We start from the raw sequence: 17,516 nt of genomic DNA on the forward strand, positions 1-17,516 counted from the left end.
TTTTGGGGTGGGTGTGGCCTATGTGGGCGGGGCGCCCCAGGGTTGGTAATGGGGCCATGCCTAGTTGAGATTGACCGTATTGTCATGAGAGAAGTTCAGTATCAATTAGAAGTAAATCGGTGTAGAAATGAAGAAATTATAGTAAAAGGCAATTTTGGGTGGGTGTGGCCTATGTGGGCGGGGCGCCCCAGTGTTGGTAATGGGGCCATGCATAGTTGAGATTGACCGTATTTTCATAAGAGAAGTTCAGTATCAATTTGAAGTAAATCGAGGTAGAAATGAAGAAATTATAGTAAAAGGCAATTTTGGGTGGGTGTGGTCTATGTAGGCGGGGCGCTCCAGGGTTGGAAATGGGGCCATGCATAGTTGAGATTGACCGTATTGTCATAAGAGATGTTCAGTATCAATTTTAAGTAAATCGGTGTAGAAAATAAATGAAGAAGTTAATGTAAAATAACATAAAAAAATGAGTGAAAATCTTTAACCCGGCCCCACCCCAACCCCCATAACTTTTGACCCAGGGTTCAGATCAAAATTCCAAATAGTGCAGGGTCATATGCTCATAGCTACCATGTGTGTAAGTTTCGAGGTTCTAGTGCTTATAGTGTATGATGAGATAGTGGCCAGGACGGACGGACGAACGGACAGACGGCGGAGATAACCACAATATCCCCACGCTTTTCAAAAAGCGTGGGGATAATTAAAGAGTAAAAATACTTTTAATAGTTATGAAGATACACAACTTTATTAGCGTATATGCCCTTTTAAATGCATATAGTTTTGGCCCACACCTGTTTAAACCGCGCAACGACAGTTGTGTTTGTTCACTCTGTTGGAGTTTGAAATTTGATAAACGATAACGCGATATTAAATATGCTATTTTGCGCAAACGGAAGTGATTCAATGCGCATGTATGCAAAAGCGAAAGTGAATGTGTTTATGTTGGGAAAGCAGGTTAACAAATTTTAGTAATTTTACATGACCTGGTGATATAAGATATAATCTACGTAAATAAAGGTATGATTATAAACGTATTGATTGACTCAATATATATAAAGTGTAGAGCTATAATGTATTCACGCGCCTCAAAAGTTGTGTGTTTCTTAACTGCTTCTTAACAACTATTGTTTCGTTTTCTCAAGTATTACAGGTTCATCATTTTCAGAAAATGGTAATCATTTATAAGGCTTGGAACGGGAATAAACGCATATTCGTATAACGAATTTTTGAAGATATTCAAATCAGTGTAGCTGAAAGGTTTAGGGGTGAACGTGGTAATTTGAACCGAACCATACATATTGTAATTATGCATATCGGCATTGGGGCTTTTAATTTTATTTCATTTTATCACATATGCATACATGTATTTGATTTTCGTTATGAGTATCTACTCTATTTTTATAGGTGTTGATACCAAAAAAATCTACGGGGTGCGAAATGTCAAGTTTTGATTATTTACTGATTTAATATATAAATGATTTTTTTTTAATTTCAGAATACATTACTTATGCCTCGAGCCTATGAGTACACTTAGACAATGTGGTCAATAGCTGTAAATGACATACAGGCATATAAATATATAATGTTTAGCATATAAATTGATGTGAACACGAACATAAAGAAATTGGGGGAAAACAACTAACACAGCATAAACTTAAGGACCGTTTTGAAGACAATACAATCTGATTTGTGCATGCTTATTTTTGTTTCAATACAGGTTTTTCCACAGCATATTTTTTATTTTCTATATTTAGATCTAATAATTGTCCGCACAAGCTTCCAAGTTTGTTGAATCAGTTGGAATCCCAAGAAGAACACAATGAAATTAACGCTGTTCAACACATCTCACAAGCGCGTTTCCAACTTATCAGACAGACAGACATTTTATTCAAGACTTGTACATAGTACATCGTCTTGACACATACATTTACAAAGGATATCTCAACATGCTAAGACATGCTCATTTCCGCATTGTCGAAAAAATAAATGAATATAAATAATAACAACAAAAAATCAACAGGTAGGAAAAGGGTGTTAATTTTACATAAATGACGATGCCATTTCTGTAGCGGAGATGACTTAGTAATGAATATACATTTGAATTTGCAAGATATATTTAAAAGTATGAGGAACTTTAAAGTTATCGAAGGATCCAGAAAAGTGTGACATACAGACAGACAGACAGACTCACAGACAGACGCACAAAACGAAAACCATAAGTCCCCTCCGGTGAAACCGGTAGGGGACAATACATACAACTACTATTTATCTCGCCCACGTATTGTCCTGTAATAATGGCGATTACTCAAACACGCCATTATATATATTAGATAAAAACATTGCAAGCTATAATGTAAACAAGATTTACACAGGCAGACACAATTATAAACTTATTTACCAACCACTATGTTAGTATTATTCGGCCGCAATAAATTTTAAATCTCACACTTCGTCAGTCAAACGGTCAGTGAACCAATTGTTGCTATACTCACGCGTGGAATACATTTACCGGTACTTAAAGCATTATTTGAATCGCATGACGACTCGTTCTCTATCTCACTAATTCAATCAATCAATCCGTGTCTGAGACACGTATGCAGTCACTCTCGGGCGAATTGATTCATTAACTTTATTAAGCATTCGACCATCAAGACATTAAATGTAACGAGCTAAATTTAATTGCCAACAAACTCTTCACTACTTTAAAGGGGCCTTTTCACAGATTTTGGCATATTTTGAAGTTTTTCATTAAATGCTTTATATTGATAAATGTAAACATTGGATCTTGAAAGCTTCAGTAAAAAATCAAGAATAAAATTTTAAAAAAGGAAAAAAAGTAACCGGTACCAGGGCTCGAACCAGTGACACCGGATTCCTGGAATTAGTCTGAAGTAAAAACGCATTAGCCCTCTCGGCTATTCCGTCGATATACACAGTTTAAGTATTGTATACCTTATATAAGCAATCTTCATAGTTTCGTAAATTTAAACGACAACAACAGAACTCTCCAAATTATTCAATCGTTTCTCGTTGCATCGCTTTATAATTTTTAGGTTTTCAAATCGTCAAAAAATACATATATTGGCTATATTGGACCATGGTAAATGTTCAGTAATAGTGTTTCCTCACAAATATCATAACTACAACGAAAATTTGCGAATCTGATACAACTTTTTTCAATTTTGTAAATTTACCAAACCGTGAAAAGATCCCCTTAAATGGGCCATCCAACAGATTTGGACATGTATTGAAGCATGTCATTAAATGCTTTATATTGATTAATTTAAACATTTGACCTAAAAATCTCCAGTAAAAAGGAAAACAATTTTAAAAAAAGGAAAAAAAGTAACCCTCAACAGGGCTCGAACCACCGACCCCTGGAGTCTTGGAGTAAAAAGTCTTCCGCCTAGACCACTCGACCATCCATGCTCATGCTTAGAGTGAATGTATTTTTAACCTATATAAGCAATCCTCGTAGTTTCCCAAAATATAACTACAACAACAGAACTTTCCAATTTATTCAATCGTTTCGCGTCGCAGGACGCTTTATAATTTTCAGGTTTTCAAATCGTCAAAAGATGCATATAATGGATATTCAAGAGCATGGTAAATGGTCAGTATTACTATTTCCTCAAAGATATCATAACAAAACGAAAATTTGCGAATCGGAAACAACTTTTTTTTTATTTTGTCAATTTAGCAATCTGTTGGACGGCCCCTTAAAATAGTTGTCCAATAGAGATTGTTAAGAAGTATCCCCAATAATGGAAATTTCCGTATTTACTATTTACCGAGAAGTTTCCCCGATAATGGAGATTTCTGTATATTACGATATCCCCGATGGTGGGAACAATATAAACGCCAAAATACCCGCTTTGGTATTACAATTTATTATCGATGTTCAATATATATACAATCCTTGTATCGATTTAGTTTATCACTAAGTGACAACGTCACGTCTATAACGTTACGTCACAAATCGACGTTACGTCACGGAACCAATCCGCTGGTACAAATAAAACGTTAAAATCTAATGTCCATTTTTCCCCTCCATCAAAATACAGTACATTTTGATAAATATTGTAAAACAAAATTTTAAATAATGAATTGTATACGTTAAATAATATTATGTTCTCTCGATATTCTCATCATTAATTGTCCAATTCTAACGGGAATATCTTTGTAATCGGCCTCGTCATGGTGCTGCTCCCAACCTGGATTTTCACGACTCTCACACGAACGTCTTGTCCTGGATAAACCTCGAGTATCCGTCCTAGTGGCCAGTTTCCACTCGTCGTTTCCGGAGTAATGATAAGAACGACTTTGCCAATCTTGATGTCTCTCTCAGGATGAAACCACTTGCGTCTAGCATTCAGGCTACGCAACCATTCCGTAACCACCGGTGCCAGAAATGCCACACTAACTCTTGTACACGCCGCCAACGCTTTCGCATGCTGGACTGTGTTTCATCTACTGTAGATGGTGCGAATTTGCCTCCAATTTGACCGTGCAGAAATTGATTTGGTGTTAGTGGAATGTCGTCTGAAGAATTGGAAGATTAGTAGGTCAATGGTCGAAAGTTTATAAGGCCCTCGGTTCCAACAATTTCTGTCATCGACTCTTCGTCATTGACATCTTCGTTTCCCAATATGGCGTTGATGGTCATTTTGGCAGATTTGACCATTGTTTCGTCGATTCCCCTCCATAGGAATCTATGATATGGCTTGTCCGCGTGATCGATGCCTATTCTTAGATACATCTCGGTTATGTCTCACACTGCTGCGACGGGATGCCTTCTGAATCTTAGCAACACGTCAAACAGATCGCGCTGCAGACGTGGGTCTTGGTGTATTTTATCATTTAGTGATACGTCTTCAAATTTTGATGCAGCATCCAACACGATTATGGTTTTTGTTGTATCTTTATCTGGTCTCAAAACAGGAAAATGTGGTAGGAACCACTTTGAATTGGACACTTCAGAATCCAGAACGTTTGACACGTTCCCCTTTTCTACGTATTATTCGATGCATTCGCTGTATGATTTAGCTGCCTGAGGACATCGTTTAAGTATTTTTTGTTTGTTCTCTAATCTATTCAGTGCCATTTTGTAATTGTTTGGCATAGCAGTTTCTTTGCTTTTCCGTGGAATGGTGACGCGATACATATGTTTTTCGAATATGCGCGACTGTGTTACTGCTTTAAGTGCTTGTTGCTCGTCAATGTTAACGACAGGTGTTTCAGTTGATTCCCGTTCAATTTCTAAGAATTTCGTGAGATTAATGTTTAGTTTTTCGATTTCCGTTACGTCTCTTACAAAGTATGTTCGAGCATAATTTGTTTGTAGAACCGGCGTTAAAGTTGAACATGTATTACCGATGCATGACCATCCAAGTGGAGTAAGACGCGCTATTGGCTCCCCTGCTCTACCTCTTCTTTCTTCTAGCGCATAATGTTAATCTGAACAACAATAGGTATGGTCGTAGCTTTTGGAAATGTTACGTCACGAAGATGTGGCCATTTTCTTCTGTACTGGTTCCAATCAACAACTTTCATGTCTCCTGTTACTTTGTTAGCTGTATATGCTGCTACGTTTATCTTGACGCTTCCGCTGACACTTCTTATTTCGAATTCAACTGGTCTAGTTTCAAAAGCCTTGACTTGACCATTCAGAACATTGACCTTGACCTTTTGTGTTCTACCTTTACAGCCGAGTTCTGCCGCTTCATCACTATTGATGTATGTTTTTGTACTTTCGTCATCTAGCAATGCGTTTACAGTTATCGATCGATTTCCATTTGCGAGAATAACCGGAACTGTTCGGAGCCCTACTAAATCACATCTGGTATGAATTTTTTCTGACAAATATGTTGCCCTTTTCCCTTCCGTATGAGATTGAACTGGACTGTCAGTAGCGTTTTATTGCATGCTCTTTTGCGCATCTCTGTGTCACAGTCTGTGATGCAGCTCTTCACGTCCATTTTGTCCGCATTGTCTATTTCGACGGCATGACTTTCCGACATGGTTTAACCAAAGACAACGATAGCAAAGATGAAGTTGTTTTGCTTTTTCCCACCGTTGTGAAACGTTCATTTCTTTGAAATTGTCACAGTCCCATACTCCATTCTGTTTGTCACATACTCTGCATTTGAATATTTTCACGCTTTCTCCGGAACCACCAAAGAACGTTCTTTGATGTTTATGCCCCCCTTCGAAGAAGAGGGGATATATTGCTTTGCTCATGTCGGTCTGTCGGTCGGTCTGTCTGTCGGTCTGTCTGTCGGTCCGTCCACCAGGTGGTTGTCAGATGATAACTCATGAACGCTTGGGCCTAGGATCATGAAACTTCATAGGTACATTGATCATGACTCGCAGATGACCCCTATTGATTTTGAGGTCACTAGGTCAAAGTTCAAGGTCACAGGTGAAGTTCACAGTTACTGGAAATAGGCATTTTAAGGATTTATCATGGTTCAAACAAGGGAAACAACTACCGTTTATGCATGTTGTTTTTGTTACAGCATTTGCCTCCCTTGTAATATATTTAAATTTTACCAAATGTAAGGCTAACTGCATTTTTGTAATGCATTGTATCAATAACCACCACCACCACCACCACCACAACCACCACCACCACCACCACCACCACCACCACCACCACCACCACCACCACCACCACCACCACCACCACCACCACCACCACCACCACCCACCCAATCACCCACCCACCAACCCTACCTCCGTCCACCCACCCACCCACCCACCCACCCACCCACCCACCCACCCACCCACCCACCACCACCACCACCACCGTTGTTCACAGTGACAAAAAACGTATTCGCACAATGGCTGTTACTACAACTTATAGCCCATATAGGGGGGCATGCATGTTTTACAAACAGCCCTTGTTATATTTCGTCTTTTCCGAAGTATGCTCTGACATCTGATATCCTGACATTCCTTGCACGGTCTCTGACGCGATAGTTTGGAATTCTGCCTCTTGAATAACCCATGTCCGTAGCGACAATACTGACTCATTGTGTCGACCCTCAAACACCCAACGATGATATCGTGCCAAGAGTGGTTCTGGTAACTTTCTTTGTAATTTTATATATAATGAGCCACTTCCAAGTTCGTGGTGTTCATCCGCTTCCTGCAACTTAATGATTGCTACGTCTAATAGATCGCCAAACTGTTCTAGGTCTTTTGCGTTGCCAAGTCGGATGTTTTCGAAGTGTTCAAGTTCTTCTAGGTAAATTGCTATCTGTCGACGCCTGATCCCATATTTCCTTTCAAGTCGATCTTTTGCCGCTTTGCAAACGCCGAGTGCCCAATATTTTCAATTGCCTTTAACGCTTCGCCAGATAAGTACTGTCTAAGCTGAAGAAGTTTGTAGTCTTCTGTGGCTGGTGCTCTGTCAATACAAGCAAGGAATGCTGCTTTCCATGATTGGTAGACTCGTTTATTACCATTGAACACTGGAATTTCCACACGTTTGAGTTGCCTCCAAAGGTCTTTTCCTAATGTAGGATCGATGCCTGAAATCATAGCATTGCCTGCTTCAAATTCATCTTTGTTGTTAGAGGCATGAGGTTCTTCACGCCCGCACTCGTTTTGCGCATCGAACCCCGCCCACTTACGCCACATACTTGGAATTTTGGCATTGTGTCGCACAGTTTCATGTGAAGCCGGCCGGTCTTTAGAAATATAAAGTTTACTCACCGTGTCCTGCGACAACGCTTTGCTTACTTGACTTGCTGTTTCACTGCGTAGATCGTCTAGATAGGCACAGGCATCCTCCGTTGTTTTACCATATTCAAGATATATCTTCTCCATTTCCGCAATTACTATTTTACTTTTTTCAAGTTCATCTCCTTCCATGTACACATTGGATAAATTATCAAGCCCTTTAACCACTTCGTCCATCGCCGAACCCAATTGCTTGCAAGCGTCTTTCACTGTCGCACTAGATGCATTTTCCTCCAAATGTGACACTACCCTTTTCCATGCTCTGGTAAAAATAGTTTTCAGTCTTGTTTTCTCCCTCTTCAACAAAATCTCTGTCTTTAAATATGCAACTGGATCCATCGCTGACTCAATTTTGAAACCACTCTCTGCTACCAAATGTTAAGAAGTTTCCCCGATAATGGGAATTTCCGTATTTACTATTTACTGAGAAGTTTCCCCGATAATGGGAAATTCTGTATATTACGATTTCCCCGATGGTGGGAACAATATAAACGCCAAAATACCCGCTTTTGGTATTAACATTTATTATCGATGTTCAATATATATATACAATCTTTGTATCGATCTAGTTCCTCATTAAGTGACAACGTCACGTCTATAACGTTACGTCACGGAACCAATCCGCCGGTACAAATAAAACGTTAAAATCTAATGTCCAAAGATGTAATGTGTTATGCAAACTAGTTTAACGCAAACTAATATCAGCGCATTAGATTGATTTCGATAGTAAGCAAATAACAATTGTTTTTAATAAAAACAAATCTTTCAATGATATTGCCTGTACAACAAACACTTTGTGGCATACATTAGTACTTATCACACTTGTTCACGTATTTAACTTGCACCCAATTGAAACTTTAGTTGTTATATGTTTGCTTTTGGTTTGATAGAAAATGGCTGGACAGTTGACTGATAAGTACATGGATCAGCTGGAGTCCTGGATTGGCACGGGGCAAAAGATCTTCACCCTGCTGTACAAGATAACCAGGGACAGGTGTAACGCTACAACATTTCACCAGAAGTGTGACAACAAGGGGCCCACTGTGACGGTTCTGTACAACCAACAAGGCTCGGTGTATGGGGGATATGCTAGTTCAAACTGGACCAGCAGCACTGGCGCATATATAGCAGATTCAAACGCGTTTCTGTATCAACTGAAGTATTCCGGCAGCGACACATTCACAAAGTTTTCAGTAACGAAGGCAGACACTGCAATGTATGCACTATCTTGTCACGGACCTATATTCGGCGGTGGACACGATCTTATTGCATTCAGCGGCACAGTGAACAGCTCTGGTGGATATTTCGCTTTAAACGGCTCAATGAGTTTTGGACACAGCTTTAACAATCAAGGTCTTACTGCCGACAAAATAACCAATGGAAACTTCAATGTGACCGAGTTAGAAGTTTACAGTGTAACAGGTACCTGTATATTATGCTCGAAATATGCCAATATATATTTTCAATAGTAACTGACATCCATACGACAGCTAGGTACGTATGTGAATGTTTAAATGATTGCTTGTCAATGTCCGACAATGGAAACTCTGCAAAGATTAGTTGATTGTTTGAATTTACAGTTATGACATTTGCAACTATATAAGCGTTTATGATGACCAAAAAGTGTTATGTTTGTATATTGACTTGCACAGATGGGCAGCGGAGAAAGACTCCACCACAACCTTGGAGAAAAACTCCTGAATGGAATAAAAAGGTAAAGTTTAAAAATTGCATTCTTGCATTGTTTTCACGTGTTTGAACTTAAAGGAAATTGATAAAACAAACGAAAGATATTAACGAGCGGCAATCTGTTGATAATTTCATTTACTCTAAATAAATGCCCTGTCAGCAAAACTTGACTAAGATACAAATCGGGATGGCTATTTCTTCAGTGACATATAGATTTATTATTAATAATATCAATTATCCGGACTGTAGTATCTAGAGACGCTTACCGAGGACATTGTATCGTTCAAACCTTCCGGAAAGCTTGGACTCTCAGATGTCCGTATCCTGATGCTGGGTCCAGTGGGGACGGGCAAGTCGAGCTTCTATAACACCATCAACTCCGTCTTTAAGGGCCGTATCTCTCAAAGTGCCCCATGTGGGGTCGCTACCAATGGCATTTCAATTGCGGTATGTCAGCATTTTAAAACCATTTGAACCATGCATGTAGCCCATGGAAGCTGCGTTTTCCAACATTAAAAATTGCAATGTTAGATTTTTTTCCAAATAATACATGTAAAATGCTACTTATTTAAAAGAAGATAAATATGGGATTAAAAAGTTCAATAGGAAGATATAAGGATTGAAACTTGCATTAATCCCCAATATTAATGTCGAGAGCATCACCAGATACTTGATGAATCAATTCTAATACATACCTGAAATGTAGTGTACACGCTTTGCAGTACATCCCATATGAAGTAAATGTGAGTTCTGGAGAATCGTTAAAATTCCGGCTTTGTGACACACGTGGTCTAGAAGTCACTCAAAGTCTTGACATTCTTGAGTGCAACTACCTGCTAGATGGGAACATCCCAGATTATTTTCAGGTATTTTTCTTGATAAAATGTAAATTTATTATGTCCCCCTTCGAAGAAGAGGGGGTATATTGCTTTGCACATGTCGGTCGGTCTGTCGGTAGGTCCGTCCACCAGGTGGTTTCCGGATGATAACTCAAGAACGCTTGGGCCTAGGATCATGAAACTTCATCGGTACATTGATCATGACTCGCAGATGACCCCTATTGATTTTTAGGTCACTAGGTCAAAGGTCAAGGTCACGGTGACCCGAAATAGTTAAATGGTTTTTGGATGATAACTCAAGAACGCATACGCGGCCAACAGGGTGAACTCTGAACAATATAACTGAAGCAAATGGTCTGTAATCCTAAATCTATAATTATCAGTCCAATGAAACATCATTATTTGAGTAAAATAAAGTGGATCAGTAAAAATATTATCAGAATATGAGATTTTTTGTATATTTTGTATATAAAATATTGTGTTTATGTTTAATTTTGTTGATTAATATAAATATAAGCAGGCCAGGGGAGGTAATACACTATTATATCTTTCTTATATACAGGGGAAACAAATGCAATAAGTTTAAATTTCATGTTTAATAAATAGAGGATATTTGTTCATGTCAGTGTGAGATCATTTGTTATTTTTTATGATCACATTTATTATTACTTTGACAAAACAACATTTACCTGAATACCACAATGGATTCCACCCAAACAATACCCCACGCCCCTACCAGGATCACTTCCCCCCCCCCCAACTTCACCCCCAATTTTTTTTTAAACATCATCTAATAAATTACCCCACCCCACATTATACCCCCTCTCATCCCCACCCCCCACACTCCCCCCTAAAAAACATTTTATTAAACATCTAATAAATTACCACACCCCACATTATACCCCCCTCTCACTGACCCCTACCCCCCCCCGTCCCCCCAATTTTTTTTAAACATCTTATAAATTACCACACCCACAGTATATCCCCCTCCCACTCCCGCTACCCCCCCCCATTCCCCCCAAAAAAAATAAATACATTTTTCCATTTTTCTTTTTATACATCTAATAAATTACCACACCCCACATTATACCCCCCTCTCACCCCCCATACCCCTCCCCTCCAAAAAAAAATAACAAAAATTAAACATCTAATAAATTACCCCACCCCACATTATACCCCCCTCTCACACCACCACCCCCCCTACCCCCCCACCCTACCCACCCAATTTTTTTTTAAACATTTGATTAATTACCACACCCCACATTATAACCCCCTCTCACTCCCCCCTACCCCCCCTACTCCCCTACCTCCCCCCCAATTTTTTTTAACAACTACTAAATTACCACACCCCACATTATATCCCCCTCTCACCCCCCCTACCCCCCACCTCCACCCCCCAAAAAAAAGAGATTTTGTTTTTAAACATGTAATAAATTACCACACCCCACATTATATCCCCCTCTCACTCTCAAAACCCCCCTACCCCCCCTCCCCACTCCCCCACCAATTTTTTTTAAAACATCTAATAAATTACCACACCCCACATTATACCCCCCTCTCACTCCCCCCTACCCCCCCTTAACCCCCCCCCGAAAAATACAAGTATTTTTTTTAAACATCTAATAAATTAGGTACATTGATCATGACTCGCAAATGACCCCTATTAATTTTGAGGTCACTAGGTCAAAGGTCAAGGTCACGGTAACCTGAAATAGTAAAATTGTTTTTGGATGATAACTCAAGAATGCATACGCGGCCAACAGCGCTTACTCTGAACAATATAACTGAAGCAACTGGTCTGTAATTTTTATGATCACATTTATTATTACTTTGACAAAACAACATTTACCTGAATACCACAATGGATTCCACCCAGACAATACCCCACGCCCCTACCAGAATCCCCCTCTCCAACCTCACCCCCCCCCAATTTTTTTTTAAACATCATCTAATAAATTACCACACCCCACACTATAACCCCCTCTCACCCCACCCCCCACCCCCCCACCCCCCCCCCAATTTTTTTTTAAACATCTAATAAATTACCACACCCCACATTATACCCCCTCTCACTCCCCCCTACCCCCGAAACCCCCAATTATTTTTTTATACATCTAATAAATTACCACATCCCACATTATACCCCCCTCTCACCCCTACCCCCCTACCCCCCACCCCACCCAAAAAAAAATTATATTTTTTTAAACATGTAATAAATTACCACACCCCACATTAAACCCCCCTCTCACCCCCACCCCCCTACCCCCCCCCAATTTTTTTTTAAACATCTAATAAATTACCCCCCCCCACATTATACCCCCCTCTCACTCCCCCCCTACCCCCCCCAATTTTTTTTTAACACCTAATAAATTACCCCACCCCACATTATACCCCCCTCTCACCTCCCTACCCCCCCCACCCCCCCAAAAAAAAATTAAAATAAAAAATTGTTTTTAAACATCTAATAAATTACCCCACCCCACATTATACCCCCCTCTCACCCCTCACCCCCCCTACCCCCCCCTCTGCCCCCCCCTCTGCCCCCCCCTCTGCCCCCCCCTCTGCCCCCCCACTCACCCCCCAATTGTTTTTTTTAAACATCTAATAAATCACCACACCCCACATTATACCCCCTCTCACTCCCCCCTACCCCCCGTACCCACCTCACCCCCCCCAATTTTTTTTTAAACATCTAATAAATTACAACACCCCACATTATACCCCCCTCTCATTCCCCCCTACCCCCCCCCCCCCACCCACCCCCCCAAATAAGGAATTTTTTAATTTTGTTTTTAAACATCTAATAAATTACCACACCCCACATTATACCCCTCTCTCACCCCCACCTCCCTACCTCCCACCCCCAAATTTTTTTTTGTTTAAACATCTTATAAATTACCACACCCCACATTATACCCCCCTCTCACCCTCCCCCCCCCCCCCTCAATTTTTTTTTTAAAACATCTAATAAATTACCACACCCCACATTATACCCCTCTTACTCCCCCTTACCCCACCCCCCAATTTTTTTTAAACATCTTATAAATTACCACACCCCACATTACACCCCCCACTTACCCCCCTACCCCCCCCCCCATTTTTTTTCCTTTTTTATTTTTGAAAGACCGTCTAATAAATTATTGAATATGAACAATTTCCCCATGATGGCTTACGTTATACTGTCAAGCACTCGAATAGTTGAGCGCGATGTCCTCTGACAGCTCTTGTTAGGTCACAAGGGCAAAGGTCAAGGTCACAGTGACTCGAAATAGTAAAATGGTTTCTAAATGATAATTCAAGAATGCTTACGCCTAGGATCATGAAACTTCATAGGTACATTGATCATGACTGGCAGATGACCCCTATTGATTTTCAGGTCACAAGGTCAAAGGTCAAGGTCACAGTGACTCGAAATAGTACAATGGTTTCCGGATGATAACTTACATTAGGTCAAAGGTCAAGGTCACAATGACAAAAAAAGTATTCACACAATGGCTGCCACTACAACTGACAGCCCATATGGTGGGGCATGCATGTTTTACAAACAGCCCTTTTTATTATTGCGCATGCAATTTAAAAAGTAACTACCTCTCTATTCAATAATGTTTTTGTGGAAAAAACATCAAGAGTCAATATGAACAATAATATGTTATGAATTATGTTTCAATGGCTACATGACCGCTTAAGGAATGTATACTTTTACAGTTTAACCCAGTCGCTCCAATCATCCCCGATAACCCCCTGTTCGTGCATCAACCAAAGTGTACAGAAAAGATCCACTGCGTTCTGTTTGTGATAGACGCTGCCACGATTGGCGACATACCACAGAAAATGGTCGACAAAATGCAAAACTTCCAAAAACTTATCAATCTTAAAGGTTAAATTTTTGAAGTACTCAACATGTTATATTGCTTACGAAAGTAGTGTGAGTTTGGGTTTACATTTAAGTCCGTTAAAAGTTCGCAAATATACCTTTTTTTTCTTCATTTGATTGCACGACATTGAAATAAAGTAATTGTAATCGACTGATAAAAAATATTTCCACGAATATATCTGGAAAGGGATAAATAAGTGTTATTTGTCTGTTTCTTTGTTTTTTAACATCGAAGATATCTTGTCATTCGATGAACACAACATTTCACACCCTTCAGAGTTATTAAGTTGTGTAGTGTTTTTGTTTTCGATTGTATCTAAAATCATTTAGGATAAAAAAAATCAACTTTGTCTTTCTACTAAATCTTCAATTTTATATAATGTACTTACAATTTCAGGCTGCAATAACGTAGATTAGTTTCTTCTACAAATTCACACAGATGAATAACTATCGATCATATTTGCTTTTACTTCCACATATTGTCGATTTTACATGATTGTCCTAATGTTATAAAAAAAACTCAATGCACTTTGTTAACATTGAACATGACCGCCTAAATTTTTTTGTAATAAAAATGCTGTTATTTTTATACAATTAACATAAATTGTTCATACTTCCAACTCTAAATTAGTAGTATTTTTTACAAAGCCTTTGACGATGATGGACATAAAGTAATCATGAATAAACAAAGTACATAAATCGTCACTTGGACATTCGTACAGTAAAGGATGAACTATAAAACAAATGGTTAAACCTCTGTTTGTGTCAAAGTGGTATGTGTGAATTACTAAACTCCAGTATTGTTCTTTTTGTGTTTAATAATTCAATCTGACAACATTGGACACACAATGCTTTATTGTTTGTTATCCACGTTGCAGGCATTCCCCAAGCCGTTCTCCTCACCAAAGTCGACCTGGCCTGTCAAGATGTGGCCAGTAACATTAACAACGTTTTCACCAGCAAGACAATTGAGGCCGCTGTAGACAAAGCATCTAACGTTCTTGGGTTGCCTAGAAACCGCATACTTCCGGTGAAGAACTACGAGAATGAGATGGAGCTTGATGACAACATCAGCATTCTGGCGTTGCTGTCACTTCGTCAACTGCTGTTCTATGCAGAGGATTATCTACAGGTCCTTTCGATTAAGATGAAAGCGCTCAATGTCACCAGTGAGAGGCCGGACAAACGGGAATCATTAGAAAAAGGCAGTGATCAAGAATAATACATAAGACACCGCTTTGCTTTTTTTACTGATTTAAATGTGTATACCTTGTGAATTAAACTAGTAAATCAGAAATTTACTTTTAGGTTTAATAATGTTAAACATTGTTTATATTGGTGAAGACTTCGAGTGATACATTTTTTATTTCTATAAACATATGGTATAAATGTCTGATATATATCGGTATATAAACAAAGCAACGAGTTATGATGTAGTCTTTCATTCTTAACCCAAATTAAAATGTGCGATGTATTATACGTATTATACGTAGTGATTGTGTATATATAACATAATATCCCTTTCATGTGTTGGCCTGTCTCGACAGTATACTTAACAGTTAATGCGTACTTTTAAGTTATGTATTTTAACACATTCAAACAATAAAACATAGAATACTGCACGTAATTATATATTAAACGGTTAAATACATATTATGATATGTAGTCAAGACCGCAATATAAGTGTAGATGTATGAAACGTAATGCGCCAAATGTGGTTATACATTTGAATAAGTATCGACGACAAATATAGTATAAGGAATGAAGATTAGTAGATTAATTAACCATTATAATTAATAAAGGTATAGGTATATTCAAACTATAACTACTGATTAAACGGTCACCTGCCGTATGCCGCCAGAGTCAAACGAAAGCCATGTACACATGTATTAAACGATTACGAGGCAGTCAATTCGAGGTTCGAAAAGTGAACATTCAAGTAGATCTCTGATTTTCGTATAGAAGATCTAACGTCATAGCGTATATTATGTGGCTATTGTACGGGTACATTATCTCACCCACTGTGAGAAAACAAATATAAGAATGTACGAACAACTAGGTTTATGTTAAAAATTGCGAGCCTAACGACTTCGCGCATGAGTTACATCGACGTCATTATGTCGGTTTTATCCATACGTTTGTAAACAATGCACTAAATGTTCTATATTTCAAAGTGAACTGTTTGGAGCAGCTATTTAAACAAACATGAATACATATTCATCATATATCATGGTAAAACATCACACAAGTAATAACTTTATAAATAATTTTAACCACAGTGTTTTATTACTGGTTTTATGCTGGTCTTATTATGCATCAACATACATTTATTAGTTTAAGCTTACATTTCGGCGTAGCTGTTAAATCCACCTTTTCACCCCCTTATATAAAAATAAAACTAAATCAATAAATACTAATAAAATAAAATAAAACGTATACACCCAAACCTTAATATATTTTCTGGTTTCTCATTAAGATACGTATTGGAGAAACCACAACATAAACGTTGTGAATGCCGGGGATCTATTATTAACCCATTTATGCCTAGCGTCTAGAAAAAAAGGCCTTGGCAAACAGCGTAGACCCAGATGAGACGCCGCATGATGCGGCGTCTCATCAGGGTCTGCGCTGTTTGCTTAAAGGAATTTCTGTAAGAAATATTCTAAATATAGAACAAATATACTTGACATCATTAATTTTGGAAATAAATTGATCTAATTTTAAAAGGATGGCAGAGTCCACTAGGCATAAATGGGTTAAAATCCTAAAATAATCTTCATTGCTGTCAACAACTTTATCATCATCAATATCATCATCATCATCATCATCATCATCATCAATAAATTCATCAGTATTATCCTAGTTCAACGCAACAATTTTTTTCCTTATAAATAACGCAACGACACATAAAGAGTTGGACTTTGTATTTGACAAGGCATTTCGAAACATACATGCATACACATAATTCTTCAATGTGCATTTGAGATTGACCTCAATGACACCGCTCAGTTTAGGAGTCTTGAGACACCCGTTAACATGACGACATACTTCTAATATATCTAAAGAACTGAACTGCAGGGTATGTCGCTATATGTATAATTTAAACATGCACATATGTGCCATGCGAAACTTATACTTGTAAAATACATGTAGAGAAGTTCAATCATAAGAATAGGAATAGAATATATAAGCATATGAAGACATTTTGAATCAGCTGCATTAAACCAACATTTTTATCTAATCAGTCACAACGCAACGTAAAAATCAAAGTAATCGCCTGACTATATAGAAAATAAGAACAGCTCGTTTCAAATAGCGGTCAGTACGTAACAAAACAAAATGATATGCTCAAGTCAAAAATAAAATAT

The 17,516-nt window shown here is 38.5% G+C and overlaps 1 protein-coding gene across 4 annotated transcripts; it reads left to right on the plus strand.

Moving 5' to 3' along the window:
• The first annotated feature begins 850 nt into the window (after window positions 1-850).
• On the plus strand, window positions 851-15,577 carry LOC127881215 (interferon-induced protein 44-like). Of its 4 annotated transcripts, none has more exons than XM_052428944.1 (7): window positions 851-954; window positions 8,637-9,168; window positions 9,399-9,460; window positions 9,685-9,882; window positions 10,158-10,301; window positions 13,980-14,151; window positions 15,027-15,577. In XM_052428944.1, the coding sequence occupies exons 1-7, from the start codon at window positions 874-876 to the stop codon at window positions 15,368-15,370; spliced, it is 1,533 nt and encodes a 510-aa protein (XP_052284904.1). In that variant the 5' UTR covers window positions 851-873; the 3' UTR covers window positions 15,371-15,577. The 4 variants fall into 4 exon arrangements, with proteins under 4 accessions (XP_052284904.1, XP_052284906.1, XP_052284907.1 ...); XM_052428946.1 differs by having other exon boundaries at window positions 873-1,017; XM_052428947.1 differs by lacking the exon at window positions 851-954 and adding an exon at window positions 1,179-1,274.
• Window positions 15,578-17,516: the final 1,939 nt, after the last annotated feature.

The sequence above is a fragment of the Dreissena polymorpha genome, chromosome 5 (genome assembly GCF_020536995.1).
Source record: "Dreissena polymorpha isolate Duluth1 chromosome 5, UMN_Dpol_1.0, whole genome shotgun sequence".
In the NCBI taxonomy this organism is placed as follows: Eukaryota; Metazoa; Mollusca; class Bivalvia; order Myida; family Dreissenidae; genus Dreissena; species Dreissena polymorpha.